This window comes from Seriola lalandi, unplaced genomic scaffold, assembly GCF_002814215.2.
Source record: "Seriola lalandi dorsalis isolate HSWRI2012SDOR001 ecotype SW California unplaced genomic scaffold, Sedor1 jcf7180002054585, whole genome shotgun sequence".
Lineage (NCBI taxonomy): Eukaryota > Metazoa > Chordata > Actinopteri > Carangiformes > Carangidae > Seriola > Seriola lalandi.
In genome coordinates this window covers 2,960,665-2,978,464 of record NW_019525138.1, presented here as the reverse complement: position 1 = coordinate 2,978,464, position 17,800 = coordinate 2,960,665, and the positions used below count along the sequence as shown (strand labels likewise).

Here is a 17,800-nt window from a genome sequence, read left to right as displayed (position 1 = left end):
TTAGGGCAGTTTTGCCTTAATTTGAAAGACGGCAGTAGAGATCAACAGGAAACATGGGAAAAGAGAGGAGGAGAGGAAAAGAAAAGAGAAAACCTGCAGCAAATGTCTGAAACCAGAATCAAACACAGGATGTTCTGAGTATTTAGACCCCAAGGACACACAATCTCACTCTCAACTTTCCATCTGTTTTTTCTCTACCATATATAAATGATTAGTATTTATTGTTGTAGTACAAAAACACCATTATGATGTTTAAATAAAATAATCAACATTATACAATTTAATTTGCTGTCTAATTCACGTACATGGACTCAGTGTCTGTATGAAGCAAATGAGCCCCCAACGCTCCTGGAGTTCATTTTTCTGAGAGGGATGTTTGGGGCTTTGAAAAGGCTGTTGGAGGAGGAGGTGGGTTTTATTTTTTTGGACCCAATTAGGTGAGGTTCGTTTTGTGTGTGGGTAAAAATGCGATGAATGGGAACATGCCGGAGTGGGTTGTTGGCATAGATGTCTTTTAATTTGGTTCTACCTCAGTCTCTAGACTCATCTCTTTGTCCCTGTCTAATTTGCAGCAGCAGACTAACATGAAATCCAGTGAGACCAGTGAATAAATTGTAAAATTGCAGCCTGTGAGCCATGTAGCATTTGTTTAATTGACGGGTGCTGTGCCTGTTGTTTTCACCTCTGTGTGTTCTCTCTGTGGACCTTTGACACACAAACAAATAACGTTAATAAAGCTCAGCCTTGTGTCGCTGATGCGTCTGTACTGTACTCTGTTTACACTCTGTCTTCCCTCCCTGTGTCTTGCAGCTCGCGACGTGGGACTCGGTGCACGGACTGAACGGCAGCCTGAAGGAGAGTCGGATAGAGAATGGCATGCAGGGAGTGACGGTCAAGGTGGTCACTTTACTGGTAAGTGACGTGTGTAAATGACACTAAAGTAGGCATTATATGTAAGGGTGTTTACTTTAAATCAACACCAATACACCAAAGTATCAATAACACGGATATTGATGCACCAAAGGGGTTATTTCATCAGCCAATCAGGTTGCAGCTGTACGATGCATGAACTCCTGCAGATGGAGTCAGGAGCTTCAGTGAATGTTCACATCAAAGTTTTCTTGTCTCACTTTGGTTCTTTATTAACAGTCGTGGTGTGAATGCCAGTGAGTTCAGTGAACTTGCGGCAGAACAGGAGATTGGCAGCATGAATCTCCAGCAACGATGTGATGCAGTCATGTCAACATGAAGCATAGTCTCAAAAGGAAAGTTTCTACATCTGGTTTCTCATTGATCTATGAGAAGAAGAACCGAGGAACTACCCAGTGTTAGTTTGGTGTATATTCAGTTCTTTCAACACAAGCTCAGTTCTTGATGTAGAAATAATTCAACTTTCCACAGCACAAAACCACCACAGTAAATCCCCAGAAAAAATCCCTCAGTCAATAAAAAACTACTTCACACAGCTCAGTTTGTTTCTGAGTTTCTTTGAGTGTTTATTATTTTCAGTCATCCGTGGCTTCTTCAAGCTCCCCCACCCAACGGTTTCCTCTCTTCTCTTTTTTTCTGAGAGGACATTGATCCAGCACCTTGACTTAAGCAGCACCTCCGGTCAGTGTGATTAGGTTAAGAGATACAAACAGCCAGGCGTTTTTCACCCCCCCGGTCCCAGAGCAGCTGCAGCAGCAGCAGCAGCAGCGGGTGGGTTCAGCCAGAGATTCCTCCTGTGCTGGCATAGCACCGACGAGACGCAGGTCCAACCAAGCGAGACTAATACCTTCACCCTGCAGTTCATCCCCTGAAGCAGCAACACTTCCAGCTCTGACTGCTGCCAGCTACCAACACTCACCCAACACACAGCCACTGATACATAGACGCCTTAATGCACCGACATTATCAGTAAACCTGATCATGTGAGAAGGTAAAACATGAATCGTCTCTCACTCTCTCAGCGCCTGTGGTAATTGAATAGCTGCATTTCGGTGATTATACACAGCTGATTTTTGTTACTTTGACTCACCGTATATTCTCCCACGCTTCAGTCTGAATAGAGGTGAGAACTTCACTTTTTCTGTGGAAAAAAGTCCTGCAATTCATTGATGTTTATTATAACTACTAAGGGATATAATTAGTTTAAAAAATGTTGCACTTTACAACTCAAAAACACTGAGGGAAAGGGAGGGAACATTACACAGGTTAAATGGGTAAAAATGTTGAGAGTTTTACAGACTTAAAATTGATCAGTTACAAACACAAGAACCAGAAGCACTGAGGTGAGGAAACGGGGCCGGCGGGTAGAGCCAAATCAAAGAAAGGTAGCTGGCTACACAACGATAGTTTTCTTCTGTCAAAAAGAAAAACCCTAGTACCCAGTTAATGTTCAATAATTCGTGTACAGTGTTAAAACAAAATCCACAAAATCCAAATCCCTGGTCCCAGGGTGAGTATAATCAGTATTTTTTACAATACCAATGTGTGAAATGAGAATGTAAAAACCATGTGACAATGTGTAAAGCGACTGTGGTTGTGATGAACCTACAGAGAGTCACCAGCTGAATCTACAGCTCCCCTCAGTTTGACAGAACTTTATAGTGAGTTTCAGCTCATTGTTTATTTGTCCGAACACAGCGTTACTGCTCTGGTCCACTCTCACTGCTCTTACGGTGTCGTTTTCAGCTGCAGTGGCGAGATGTTTTCAGAGAAACATCTGTAAGAAGCCACTGTCCTCTACCTGCTCTGCAGACAGACACAGTCAGAGAGCAGCTGGTGAACACAGTGGAGCATTTAGCAGCTAAAGAGCCAGAGATTTCCTTCAGGAGCTGGTGGAGACCAAACACAGAGCTGAAAGAAAGAGAGGGAACACTGGGACACAAACACCACCACACATGAATCATCATGTTGATCTCTGTCTGCTCGATGTGGAAATAAAAAGCTGTGAGGTCACAAGTTCAACACATCAACTTAGAAGGTGATGATACTGTATGCCAGTATCATATATATTCTACACATATTCTCAAAGGTACCTTACATAACACTAAATCTGTCAGTAGCCAAACCTCAGAATTGTTTATTGTTTTTGCTCTGATTTCCTCTCAGAGACTGAGGAAGTTCATCTTACTTTGTTTTTTATTTTTTGAAGCTGTAGTTTGGTGAACACACTGTTAAGCCCTCTCCCTCCCTCCCTCCCTCCCTCTCTTTCTCTGCAGGAGGACCCTTTTGTCATGGTGGCAGAGAACATCCTGGGGCAGCCGAAGAGATATAAAGGCTTCTCCATCGATGTCCTGGACGCCCTCGCCAAAATCCTGGGCTTCAAATATGAGATCTACCAGGTGGGACTAACTGACACGCATAGGTTTTAGTCCAAACATGAACACCACACAGAAGAATGACTCACTCTGTCCCACATGAGATTAAACAAACTCTTGGCTGTAATGATCTTCATCACCAGTTTCTCAGCTGTTTTTGATAATGTAGACCTGAGCTAAACGCTGGATCACAGCTCGCCGTGTAGCTGAACCAGTACTGCATTACTCACAAATTATATATGTATATAAATATATTTTTACCGTTAAAAAAAAAAGAAGAAATACAGGAGGTCGGACGTGGACCAGGCCTACTGTTTGGCTTTCAGAGAACATGATATGCAAGTTTAACACCACATATCTTGAACTGCACAACTGCACGTTATTGTCATCTTTTTTTTATCAAAGTATCTCCAGACATCACTTGCACTGGTCACGGCTGCCATGGTGCACGTAACGCCAGCTGAGTTGAACTATTGTAGCCAAAAACAACACGTGCGCAGGTGCACGAGTAGTGAAACGCTACTCGAATAATGACGTCAACAACAAGTACTCATACCCGTCCCTAACACACAGAGCCTTTTTGATCTGATAAAATCTTTACCTCGATCTGTCTCTGACTGCACGCCGTCGACTCCGAGGCCTCAGATTGTGCGATGGATGTCTGCTGAATTATGGCCGTACACCAAGCTAAGACACGTCAAGAACCCCCATCATCCATTCTGCACAGTTCTCATAGTGTTGGAGCTATTTTTCATAGCAGCAATCAGATTGTAGTATTTTCATACAGCACGTCTTTTTTTAGCCTCCAAAGAATGCAACTGGCTGTTAGTGGACATGTCCAGACATTTTGGACTGATGACCACAGATTTCACCACGTTTCTCTCAGAACAAAAATCAACATGTTGATATATATGAGTCTTGTTGAAGTTTGAGCTTTCATCTTGTTTTCCTCATGACGTTGGGCTCGACTTGAGGATTTTTGGATGAAATGAGGAGTATAAACTGAACCTTATCAATCTTTTCTCCAGGTGGCAGACAGTAAATATGGATCTCAGCTTCCAAACGGCTCGTGGAACGGGATGATTGGTGATCTCATCAACAAGGTAAAGCTAGACTTAAAATCCATCGAGCACCGAACGTCGGTAAAATTTGCAACTGCTGCCTAAATAAAAGGGTCGTACTGTACTCAAGTCAAGTGTCTGAGCCTGGACCACTTGACTCAATCAGATATAAATTCAATCTTTTCAAATCAAAACATTAATACTATATTCTGAGTGGCACACCTGTCTCCCTCTGCGTCCCCTCCCTCCTCCCCCAGAGAGCCGACCTGGCGGTGTCAGCGATCACCATCACTCCAGAGAGGGAGAACGTGGTGGACTTCAGCAAACGTTACCTGGACTACAGCGTCGGCATCCTGCTGCGAAAGCCTGAGGAGAAGATCAACATCTTCTCCCTCTTCGCACCCTTCGACCTCGCCGTCTGGGCGTGCATCGCCGCGGCGATCCCGGTGGTGGGAGTGCTTATCTTCCTGCTCAACAGGCTGCAGGCGCTGCGCTCGTCCTCCAACCAGAATGCACCACCAGGCCAGCCACCCAGCACCATGGGGTCAGGCACTCTGCACAGCGCCATCTGGATCGTTTATGGAGCATTCGTGCAGCAAGGTGAGAGACACAGTAAGAACGGTTTCATTTGGACCGTTTGGTCTGTACTTCGACCAGAATTTGAAACATTTCAAGTGAATAGATTTTCTCAAAGATAAATTTGTCCAAATCTTAGAGTTCAGCTTGAACTTTGACCTGCAAATTTGCACCTTTGACCATTAGAGAGAAAATGTTTTTTTGGTTGCCATGGGATTTTAAAGGGAATGGCCCAGTAACTTGATTGTTCAGTATCTGCATCTGTGTGAATGTGAAGGTAGAAAAGTGTGTGAAACCTGAACAGCAGGAACATCTTGCAGCAGCCACGTGTCTCGTTCTACTGTTTGGACACCGGACCGCTTTGGATCTACTGTTCAGCCACTGGATACAAAACATCAGCTGGGAACTGAATGAAAAACTGTGACTGTCTTTCAGATATTCTCACAGTTCAGCAGCTCAGCTGTTTGTCTGAAATCAATCACGGCTGATCACAACAAAGGGAAGATTATCGCTCTTGTAAAGACGGATTTGAGTTTGATTTTGGGGAGTTTTAATTTAGAGCGGTTACACGGATTACAGCAATGGAAGAGGGAAAAAAATAATCACAGTAGGATTTGTAGTGTCTGAAATATTTAACAGAAAAGCAGAAACATGGTCATAAAACTTTAAAGTGCTTAAATGAATTAGAGGGAGGCTTAGATTACAGAGCACAGAGCTCCAGGAAATGTCACTGAGAAATACTGAATGTGGGTTCTTGTGTGTGTGTGTGTGTGTGTGTGTGTGTGTGTGTGTGTGTGTGTGTGTGTGTGTGTGTGTGTGTGTTTCTGACCAATCGGCCATTGACAGCCTTTGCTCCTTCATCTCAATAAAGATGTTTGTGTGATTGTTGCAGTAACAATGAAACTGCATTTCAGGACTGTTCAGTGTAACAGGGCAGTAAAGGAGCCTTTATATGAGGAGAGACGGCCAGTTCAGCAGTTCACACACACATTCACACCTCTGTACTTGTGAGGACCTTCACTGACATATCCCGAACCCATAACCCTAACCTTCTCCTAAAAACCTAACTCTACACTAAAATCAGGTCTTAAAACTCAAACAGCTTTCTAGAAGCTTCAAAAAATCCTCCTTCAATTCCTAAAAAATATCCAAACAGAGTCCTACAAAATGCCCTCACTTTTTTAATGTCATTGGCAATTTGACAAAGGAATCTTGACTCTGGCTGGTTTTCCAAGTCAGTCTTTGTTATTTCAAAAAAGTTTTCTGTTTTCCAAACACATTTACATTTTTCAAAAGTGTCCTCATATAAAAATTACCCAACTTTCCTTGTTTCAAAACTGTCCTCCCTTTCCCATTCTTACCTTGTTGTTTTTAAATGTGAAATTTATAACAATGAGGAAAAAATTACCACAGTGGCCGCAGGTTCGAATCGGACTCATGGCCCTTTGCTGCATGTCATCCCCTCTCTCTCCCTGACTTTCCTGTCCGTCTCTCACTTCACTATCTCAATAAAGGCAAAAATGACTGTCCATCATTTTGTCATTTTAATGTCCTTGTTTTCTAAAACAAATTCCCTCTTTCCACTAAATATCTACATATTTTTCAAAATCCAAAATGTCCGCCAGCGTCACCTGCAAACTGCTGAACGAAAATCATTGAAGACACTTTGACCCTGGCCCTCCTCACTTTTAAAAATGTCCTCACTGTCAGGTCTGACTCCTCGAATCTGTCCTCCCAAGAACACACACACAGTGACACCTGAAAACATGCGTGTTCACGTCTCCGCAAATGGATCCACACACATTTGGATTTGGACAAACATATTCTAGCATGAACACACACACACACACACACACACACAAAAACACACACACAGTTTCTCAGCAGAGACAACCAGCTGCATCTATTATGGTCTGGCAGGTTGCCTGGCAAAGCTTTTAGGCCTAACAGGTTGTGATTAGATGCAGCTGTGCAGCCTCTCGGTTCACTGTGATAAAGCACCGCTCTCACCTGCTGTTTGAATCAGGCAGCAGGTGTCCTCCTGGTCACTCAGAGCAACCTGTAACTGAGAGGTCATCACAGGACTCAGCATGTGTCCGTTCAGACCTGTGAGATGTGAAACGGTGCGCTCAACTCGTCCCAGCTCTGAAAATGGTCTGAAAACTGTTATAAATCACCCTGATGACAGGTTTTGAGTAATGACTTGAATCGTCTGTGTGTGTTTGTGTGTGTGTGTGTTAGGCGGGGATGGTGTGGCGGGTTCAGTGGCTCTGAGGATCGTCATGGGCAGCTGGTGGCTCTTCACGCTCATCGTGTGTTCATCATACACCGCAAACTTGGCAGCATACCTCACTGTGTCACGCATGGACCATGCTATATGGTAAGGTTCACAGACACACACACACACACACACACACACACACACACTGAACTCACCCTGACATTAACAGTTGGAGCCAATGTGTCTGCAGCTACTAAGGATGTAAACAAATGGTAATGTATGAAGTGATGATGGACTTCAGCATCTGAATGTTTGTTTTTCCCGTCTGTCACGCGAAGACAAACACACACTTTACCACAAACTTCGCATCTTATCAGTCATAACTAAGTCAAATCAGCGATATCAAGAACTCCAACATCAAATATCAAAGTAAAGTAAAGTAATCCAGGTCTCTGTACAGTGTGAACCTCTAGCCAAACCAGCAGGACTTTGCCAAAATGTAAACAAAGAGGCTGCCGTCTAAAACCACTGAGGTGGAAATAGTTCTAAAGTTCAATAATTAGACATTAACCTTTAATTACTTTCCATCTGTTTTCACTAGATTAATAGTTCAGTGCAGGAAAAAGCTTGACGTGTCGCTTTAACCTCGTGCTCCTCATGAAGCCTGTAGCAATGCAGGACTTGTAGACAGGATCCTGATGAGCTGAGGTTAGGGACCGTCTCAGAAGTGCACACAAGGAAAATTTTTCTGATCTTTCTTTATTTTTTTAAATCATAGACACTTTAGACCAACTTAACTTTCATCTCTGTCTCCCCTCGTTATTTAAATCATGCATTATGGCCCTGTGCTATCCTGACATGTATTTTTCTGCTGTAAAACCTTAGTAGTATATTCATTTGTTTCCACCCAGTCTATTAACATACAGCTTTTGTTAGGTTCAGTTTAGACTTAGTTTAGGCATATGGTTAAAATATGTAAAGCATTTACACGTGTGAGACACTAAACAAGTTGACTTTCATTATGAAGTAGTCACAGGAAATTCTTAGCACTTACTGCTATCATTCATCGAAAATGTGTCTAGAAAACAAGACAACGGTAATTTTCAGCGTTTGTTTTTTGACAGCAGATCAGTTTGAAATATTTCAGGGAGTAAATTCTTCATGCCAGAGTAATTGTGCGTCTGTCTGTTGGGCTGTAAAGCAGCAGCTCGTTGGGATCAGTGATTTTCAGACAGTAAATAATCAGTCAGCGTCTCCCTGGAGTCATTCTCTGCAGCTTAGTCCTCATCAGCTGCACTGACGGAAGTTCATTTAGACTTTATGATCTCTGATGTCAGAGTCTGACCGAGCTCTGAGCCCCAAAGACCGGCAGAAAAAAAGTTTATGGTGTTCAGGTTTTTAGAGACTTCAGAGAGTGTGCAGCTGCGACCCTGCTCCATCATGATGAGGTGATATTCTTTATTGATCCCTGTGGAGAAATCAAGTCACAGCAGCTGTAAAAGTGACTCAGCACTTAGTTTTTTCTAAGAAACACACAAATAGATTCTAATTAAACCCTATAAACAATATTGAACTGCATTCGCATGTTGACAGAAGTAGCAGTTTGATTTGATCTGTGATTTAATTATTTGTGGTGATGTTATTTGTTGGATTCATTCATCTTTCTAGTACAGCATCACTTTTTTGTGTGCACTTCTGGTAAATTAAGTGTCAGCCCGATTTCTGTCATTTAATTTAATGTAATGCATGCACTGTAGAAATGCCTACAGACTCATCCTGCATCATAATGATCACAACTGCTTGTGTTCACGGCTGTGGATGCCAGTAAGACGTCACAAGTTGCTGCTTCAGTAGTGACCCCTACCGCTTGATCACTTTCTCATTAACAGATGTAAATAAGTGTTTTGTGTGTAGTCGCTACTCTGGTGTGTGATCACTGAAAGCAGGAGTGTGTGGATTGAACAAGCCTCAAAGCCCCTAAAAATAATGTTTAAAGGGTTAAACGTCAAAAACGATTTAAATTTCACTATGAACTCCCTTTATCCCAACACAGAAAACTAAGGGGCAAACACATTTGCTAAATGATCTTTAGCAAACTTATTAGCTTGGAGAGCTTTATTTTCCCTCTTCAGTAGCTTTTTATTGAGTGAAATGTTAAACAATGGTGAACAAACTGCCAGAGTAAACAGGGCACAGAGAGACAGTAGAGAGAAGCTCCATGAGCTTTTGTGACTGAGCGACTGAACAGTTAGCTCGCCAGCTACAGCAGATTCGTCACCGTCACTGAGCTTCTGGCCGCGCATACTACAACATATGACACTTTGTGGCATGACCGCTGCATTATGTTCACTGGCAGGAAGTGCTATTTTCTCACAGCCTACAGAAGTGGTGGTCATACAAAGGTCAGGAATTCAGCAACAGAGACAGAAACATTCAATGCAAACATTTAGCTACTTTTCAGAAATGTCCATCTAATCTATTTGTGATTAAATAGTTTTAAAACGTATTTGCTGTTGCATCTTAGTCGTATATGAACAGGGTTCGGATTACAGCATGCACGGATTCACAGCTGTTTGCAAAACCAAGCAACATTTTTAGGACACGTCTCTCTCCCTGTGTCTGTAAAAATTTGCATTTAAACTGAGTGACCTGATCAGGCTCTGTGGGCACTTAATTAGCAGAGAGTACATTACCCTGTATTCTGTCCACAGAAAGCTCAGAAGCAGCTCAGAGTAATGACTTGTCTCGTACGCTCCCTCCCAGTGAGATGACTGATTTAGCTCAACATGGCTGCCACTCCACAGCAGCACGGTGTTAATTGCTCATTCAACCTCAGGAATTTGGCTGATTATTAATCTCAAGGAGGCTCCTAAAAAAGATCGATCATCTCAAACCTCTGCTGTGGAAGGCCGAAGCAGAGTTGCGACTCATCTCTAATTTATCCAACCCATGAGTGAATGGTTGCAGTAGTAGCGCTGATCTTGTGATGAATTCAGAGGGTGGATGGTTCCGCTGAAAAAGCTCTTGGCTTGAATATTTCTCTGTAAAGAAAATGAGACTACAGCTTCTGAGTTCATGTGTTTAATGCATTTGAGAAAGCAGAGTCTCTTGTCTGAACGCCACCTGCTGACACTCCACTCTCTGCCTCTCTAACATTTAACCCTCCTGTTGTTACTGAAGAACGCACTGACCTAACTGCTGCTCTGAGGCGAGTTTTATGACTTGTCCAAAGTCCTGAGAAGAGAGGGAAAGCTTTAAGTAAGGTTAAAGTAAAACCGAAAGTGAAGACTGTCTGCCTTGAGCTGCTTTCTCAGGTTGTCCATGTATGTTGGACTGACAGGTGGGCTTTCAATAACACAGTCCACATAGACACTGGTGCTCTCCATCACATCCCGTTCATCTGAAGACGTGTGATTTTACAGGTGAGCATGACAGTGTATCTGCTGTATAAAGCAACTTTCCTGGCGCAGGTATGATGAAGTATGTGTAGCGCATTAGTCTCATCCTGAAGCGCTGAATTCTCAGCAGAAGATGTAGACCTTGTGCTCCAAGTAATGAGGGGTTTATGATCAGTCTCAGGTAGAAATGCTCTCCTATGAGGAAATCCCAAAACTGTACACAGGCCAATGTCAGACCCAGGGCTTCCTTTCCCCCTGTGCGTACTGTTGTTCTGTTAGGGTAAGCAACCGCGATGCATAAGTCACAGGCTTCCATTCTTCCTTCCACCTCTGGAGAAGAACACCTCCCAAGTCATATGATGAAGCATCGGCGGACACTTTGGTGTCTCTGCTTGGGTCATACATAGCCAGCACAGCAGGAGAAGACAGTGCTTTCTTCAGTGTTTCAAATGCTGTCGCCTGGTCAGTGTCCGAGACCCAGCAGTTTTTGGTTTAAGCCCGATGCTGTACGGTTGTCGTACCTCACCTAGGCTGCTACATAGCTTCGGGTAGCTTGACTTGAGGGTCTCCATGTCTATGTTGTTGAAATGGATGAGTAATCCAAGGGCAACAAAGGCTGGCAACCCGAGCAAGGGTATACTCAAGTTTTTGACCACATAGACCCTCTCTATGGTCTGCTTAGCCCCGAACCTCAGCTGCAATCTGGTGAACCCCGTCACGTCCAGCGGTATCCGTCCTAGACCGAACAAGGGTTTGTCAGCTTCCTGGAGAACAGGCAGCTGTGTACTGGAGAAAATACTGTTGTCTGTGACAAAACAGTAACATCTGCTTCAGTGTCAAGGTTGAATGTAATACTTTTGTCCATTATATCTGTCGACAGTCCATGGGTTAGCATTAGATGTCACAGAGCCAAGAAAGAAGCTTTTCGCCTCTCCCTCAATACCATGCACAGCTTTACCGGCAAAGCATGCTCGCTGGTAATGACCTTTTTTCCAACAGGATCAACACTTTACATCCTTAGCAGGGCATTCATGCGTGCCACCACATTTGAAGCACTGAGAGCTCTTAGGATTCTTGCTCTGACAGTTGGGTGTCTTATCTCCATTGCTTTTGGATTTGTTGACTTTAGGCTTTTCTTTTTGCTGTTTGCCTCTAAACACTTTGTCCACAGAACTACCATCCATCATTCCTACATTGCTAGCATCACTACTCAGTGTGTTTTGCTTCTTTCTAATCTCCTCAGATTGTCTTGCCATATTAATAGCTTTTTCCAGGTCCAGATTTTTTTTCCATTGGCATGAGTTCTGATGGCTGTGTGTCAGCCAGTCCGACCACCATCCTGTCCCTTATGAGCTCGTCATGCAAAGTCCCATAATTGCAGTGCTCTGCTAATGCATGTAGGGCAGTTACAAAAGCATCAACAGTCTTGTTTGCTTCTTGTTTGTGCATATTAAGCTGTGTGCGTTCATAAACAATGTTCTTTTTCACTATGAAGAATGACTGAGAGCCGTCCCTCACTTTAGTGTATTGCCTTTGGTCTACATCACTGAGCTTTAAGCCTCTCAGGACATTGTCTGCTTTGTCTCCCATATAGTAGATTCAAGTATTCACCTGATTTTCCTCAGAGCTTGAAGTTAAGTTGCTCGCCTGGCGGAATCTGTCCAATCTCCTCCTTCCTTCCACTAGACGTATCACCCCGACGTGGGCTCTATGAATTCCTGACATGTCGTGTTTTTAATAAACATAATCTCACGAGACTCATAGGTGACTTCATGTGTTCCATTCATTAACCCGAACCACCACACGTTGCCCGTTGACCTTACAGCCATCCCATAAAGCGCTGTAAACTAAACCTGTTTCCTATTGGATTGTTTCCAAATCGCTGACTCACCACCCACATCTCCCCAGCAGGACAGACAAATGAGCCAATAAGAGCTTAGTACAGAATACATAAAACCAGATACAACCAGAAAACAAAATAAAACACATGTGACAGGAGAAGTCAAGACAACTTCCTTCAACTTAAAAACAAAAAGGTCTTCAACAAATCAACACACAATAATCATGTAGAAAGGAAAAAAAATACATAAGAAGAAGAATTAATTAGACAGGAATCCGGCTGCCCCAAAATACCACAACACCAAATGTGGATTAATCCACCGCTGAAAATAGTCCTCAACAAATGCACTGTTTCCTACTATTTGTTTGATAAAAACTTCAGTGAGCAGCTGTTTTAGGAACTTGTTGAGACTTAGAAAAAGAAGGAAAATATATATTTACATGTTCAGTGGGAAGGTGCTGAGAGACAGACTAACACCTTATTGATCTTTGTCTTTTCGTGGGATTTGTTTACTGTAAGAAAAATATTGGATAGACCAGCCTCATCCTCCAAGATGCAAAACAGGCCCTGCAGCCACACAATCATCCCCATTGAAGTTACCTCTATAACACCCAGTTCAAAAAAAAGTTCTGAATAAAGGTGAAAGCTGTAAGAAGATTTCCAGATTTGCATTTGTGTGATCTGGTTTTGTGAGGATAGCTTTGTTTGCTTTGAATTCCACCAGGTAAGATCAGACCTCAGCAGAAAAGAGATGTAGAAGCTCAGATTGCAACAGGCAGAAAGTTAAATTATAACACTGTTTTTCTTTCAAGAGGAAGCAGTGCAAGAGTCTGTGAACCTGCTGTTTTATAGTTAAAACAGAAATTCAGAGAGAACCTGGAGGAGACATGAAACTGAGGAGGATTGGGGGGGTGGGGGCAGAGGGCTGTGAGGCTGGGGTTTTATTATTTGGAATAGACAATGAGCTTTAAGAGTCAAAAAGTTATTTTCACTACACTTTGTCTCAGAAATACAGTTCAGTGTTGTTTTTGTTTACAGTGAAGAACAGCTCCTGTCAGCTCAGTTTCACAGCTTCATGGCCTCAGGTGCAAAGAGGCGCAGCGCTAACAAGTTCAGCTTGAACCATAACAGTCACATCTGAGGCCGCTGCTAATGGCTGTCAACAGTTTAGCCTCTGTGGTTAAAAATGCGCAGACACACACGCTTATCCTGCTGATGCCAGGTTGAGTTGTGTTAATGTGATCGGCTGTTTATCTCTGTGTGAGGTTTATTTCTGTGATAAGGTCGACTGACTGTCAGCTCCGCTGTATAAACAGTGAATTACAGCATGTTTCTACATGAACAAGACACTCACAACTTTAAACAGAGATGCTGTGAATGTAGGTGGTGAGACTAACCTCTCAACACCTGGCCTGAAAGGCTGCACTCAGCAGGCTATTTCTGTAACAACACACAAACAAACAGGAGGATCCATCTGCACTAACTGATTCAGTCTTCACTTGCACAAACTACTGAGGTATTTTCTCAACAATCAACAGAACAAATGATGGAGCCTCCATCCAAAAACAACTGGAGTCACCAAATAAGACCCAAACCAGCAATGTGTTATGTAGCGTACATATGTGGCCTGGCATCAGTCAAAAGCCATTAAGGAAGTTTCAACTCCTTGTTGGACAGGCGAGTTATCATTTGCAGCTTACTGAACAGTGCTGATGACATCAGAGTGACATCTGCTGCTGTGTCAAGGAGTGCATCATGTACAAGTGCGTCTTCAAGTGTTATAGACAGGTGTGGTTTTCGCATAACACCTTTCTCACAAAGGGGGCCTAAGAATTGTTGGACAGCTGGTTCAAGTTGGACAGCTGACATGTCCTTGTTAAAGGACTTGTCTTCTAAGTCCAGTTTGCCAGGAGACTTTCTGTCTCGGGAACTCTTGATTTCTGCTCGGCTTCTCTGCAGGCGGTCGTGCAGAGGTGTTATCTGCTGGTGTCTCTTGCGGGTTGATGTGAAATAAACTCTAATGCTCTTCACGAGGAGACTGGCGTTGACCAGATGACTCTAAAGTTGTCAAAATCTTCAAAAAGGAAAACTTGATGATGATTAAAAGTTACAAAATTACTCTGAGAAACTTCTATTGCTTTGGTTCAGTTGGTCTCGACTTGGCTTATAAAATTAAAAGATCGCGCATGTAGACAAAAATCATGTTACTTGTAGCTTGTGGCAAAGAAAAATAAAAGACGCGAAAAGTGCAAAATGACTAAGAGCCATGAGTTTGTGGCGAGCAGCTTAGAGCTAAGAGTTTACATGGCTACAGAGCCGGGCTTTGAGCCGGGACTCTGAGCTTTGAGCAAAGATCTCAGCTTCTAGTTTCTGCATCGTTTCTCGCTTCTCGCATCTTCTTGTCGTCCTGATTTAGGCTTAGGCCTGGTTTTGGCTTCTTTGGCTTAGGATAGGCAATAGGCTTAGAAATAGGCCATGTGTGAATTGTTCACGACTGTTTTATCCCCTGGGGGCTGGCGCATGTTTCATGGGCGTCACCCATCTTCTCCTGTGTTTCCACTTGGAGAAGAGAGTAATTTTCCACTGAACTTTAGAATAATTTAAATCTAGAGTTTACTTATAAACTCGCACATCCTTCTTCCACCATGACCACAAAACATTAAATGGAATAACATAAAACTACTTGCACTAATAATAGCAGAGAGGAGTAATAGGAGTGTTGATTTCATATTACATCCTTCAAACCTGGAATTAATTATGATACAAGTGGTTAATTGATCAAACAACAATATAAACATTTCCCAAAGCTAATAATCTATACATATGGATTACACAGCAGTTCTTCGACTGTAATAATAATAATATGCACATTCTGGATGTCATGTAGTGTGTTACCTTGTGTGAGGGATGCTGACAGTATGGTCACATGAAGGACCTTGTCTTAAAATCTACATGTTACATTTCAAACATTCTAAGGGACAGAAGTTTGGGGTTGAACTATTGCATAGGAACATCTCATGAGTTACAGAACAGTTAGAAATTTAATTTTACATTCATCCTTTGATCTGTGTCTGTGAAGAGTGTTCTGCTGGTCACTACCCAGGATTGGAATGTGGGTTGTAGTTTATGACTCTTATCTAGAGAGGGACAGAAGAAGGGAGGTTGGTGTGTGTGTGCGTGTGTGTGTGTGTTCATGCATGGCACAGACAGAGCAGGATTCACACCTAAGTGTTAATCAGTCCTTTTGTTGTTACTCGTCCTATACAAGAAACAATCAAATATCAATAGACAAAGTCTTATTGTTACAAACTGGAGATTTTGCCTATATTCTCCAGTCGTCTGGTGTCCATTGGTTGATCCTCTGGAGCTGACCCTTTGACCTTTGGTCTGGTTCTGTGTCGTTCGGCCATGCTAACAGCATGGTCTGTTTGTGGAAGAGGGGTCCTTTGTCTCTGTTTCCTATCAATCTGATAGTTTGATGGTGGAAAGAGTCGCAAAGTGTCAATTGGGGGTCCGTAACTCTGCATGTCCTTATAATGAACTTCCTTAATGGCTTTTGACTGATGCCAGGCCACGTATGTACGCTACAGTTACTTTGTCTCTCAGTACTTTGACTTCCCCCCTCTGTCTGTGGCTCTCAGCTCTGAGCCCATTGGTTCCCACTGAAGACGTAAATCTTTAAAACACCTGTGCAAAAAGTGTCATTTGCATTACAGACACTTGTACCTGTTCACATACTCAAGCTCACACATATGTTAAGACTTTAAGTAGCCAAAAAACGTCCAAACCTCATTTATAACCCAGCAGTGCAATAAAAAAAGGAAAAGAATAATCCTACAGGTAAGAACAGAAGTAGAACAGGAGGAAATGTTATTCGTTCACTAGCTGAAGCTCAGTTTACTGATGTCACATCACAATCAAACACAAAAAACCCCTCTAAAGTCAATTTTTGAATGTTCTTAAAAAATACACAAACTGCTCATTTATAGAAACAAGAGTCAGTTCATTAGTTACTTCCCCTCCTCCTGTAAAAACCTTGTTGAGAACTTCTGCAGAAGAGAATAAACCTCGATCAGCAGTGCGATCCAAGTAAACCCAGACAAACTGATGAAATATTTCTGCAGCTGTGATCACTGTGAACCTCCTGAACCTCAGCCCTCAGTCAGCTCATATGGACTATAATTTAATGTTCCAGACAGGCCGGTGTAAACACAGACTTCCATGTATGATTTTTGATTTTATGAACAAAAACTCCAGACGGTAAAAAAGCCATAATTTGATAAAATAACAGCCTGGAAAATAAGAAAAGTTTGTGATAAGAGCTTTTGGAAATATTTATAATTTACCTGCTGCCCGGCCAGTTGTCTGCCTGTTCGTCTAACTGTTTGGATTAGTGAACAGATTCAGTTCTTGTTTATGATTCACATTGATTGATCCTCACATCATTTTCTTTTAAACTGAGCACAGATCAGATTAATAACAAATGAGTGCATCTTGACACTTCATTCATAAATTACCGGTGTATCTGCTGCAGCTCTCCTCGCTGTCAACAAGTCTGACTTATTGAGAGACATGTTCTATTTAACAGAGCCATGAGCCGGAGTTTGATCCTAATGAGCACTTGAGTCCACAGCACCGTTGCTTCTTCTTTTTAGCTTCAATTTGAGGTCTGAAAACTTCAAGAGTCCAGCTGTTTAAATTTTATTAAGCTCCACAAGAGTCCTTATGCTCATTGTCTTTATTTGTAACATAATCTGCAGCCTCCACTCCCAAACTGATGTTACCCTGTTTGCTCAGACGCTGGAAAACCTACTGCAAAGCTACAGCTGACGCCTCAACTTAACATCAACTCCCTACTTAAGTAAAGTGACAGTGACAGTAATTACACAAACACTGAAGGGCTACAGAGAAATTACCACAGTTCCAAGATGATAATTCATTGTTTAGGGAGAATAAATGTAATAGTTACATAGCCTACTCCTGTCTAAGAGCAGTGAGGCCAAACCCATGTCTCTCCAACAAGTGAAAGCCACACCAGTGTCGCCAAGTTTGTTAGTTTTTTTGGAAGATCTGGGGCCGGTTGCACAAAACACCTTAAGTGTGACACTTAAGGTTTCATTTCTCCTTAGCTGAGGGAGTGTCAAAGGTGTTGCGCAGAATCTCTTAAAAGGTTTGCTTAGTTAAGGAAGGAAAGATTTAAAAGGCAAAATTCTACTGTTTCCATGGAGACTGTTGATTTGCTGCCATTAGCACTTGTGATGCCTGTTAGCCGCTATCTCATGCTCCTGTTGTTCTGATGGGAACTTCACCATGGTGAACTCTGGTTGATAAAGTCTTTTGTGTAACACTTGAACTGACTTTAAGTGAATTCTGACGTTAGAGATGAAGACTAGGTAAGG

General features: G+C 42.5%; 1 protein-coding gene across 1 annotated transcript in view; it reads left to right on the top strand.

Moving 5' to 3' along the window:
* grid1b (glutamate receptor, ionotropic, delta 1b) overlaps positions 1 to 17,800 on the top strand; it is a 177,100-nt gene that overhangs the window by 123,853 nt on the left and 35,447 nt on the right. Inside the window, exons 7-11 of the mRNA XM_023418838.2 lie at positions 811 to 912; positions 3,207 to 3,329; positions 4,334 to 4,408; positions 4,624 to 4,966; positions 7,184 to 7,322. Of these exons, the coding sequence (XP_023274606.1) occupies positions 811 to 912; positions 3,207 to 3,329; positions 4,334 to 4,408; positions 4,624 to 4,966; positions 7,184 to 7,322 (782 nt within the window). The remainder of the gene's footprint in view (positions 1 to 810; positions 913 to 3,206; positions 3,330 to 4,333; positions 4,409 to 4,623; positions 4,967 to 7,183; positions 7,323 to 17,800) is intronic.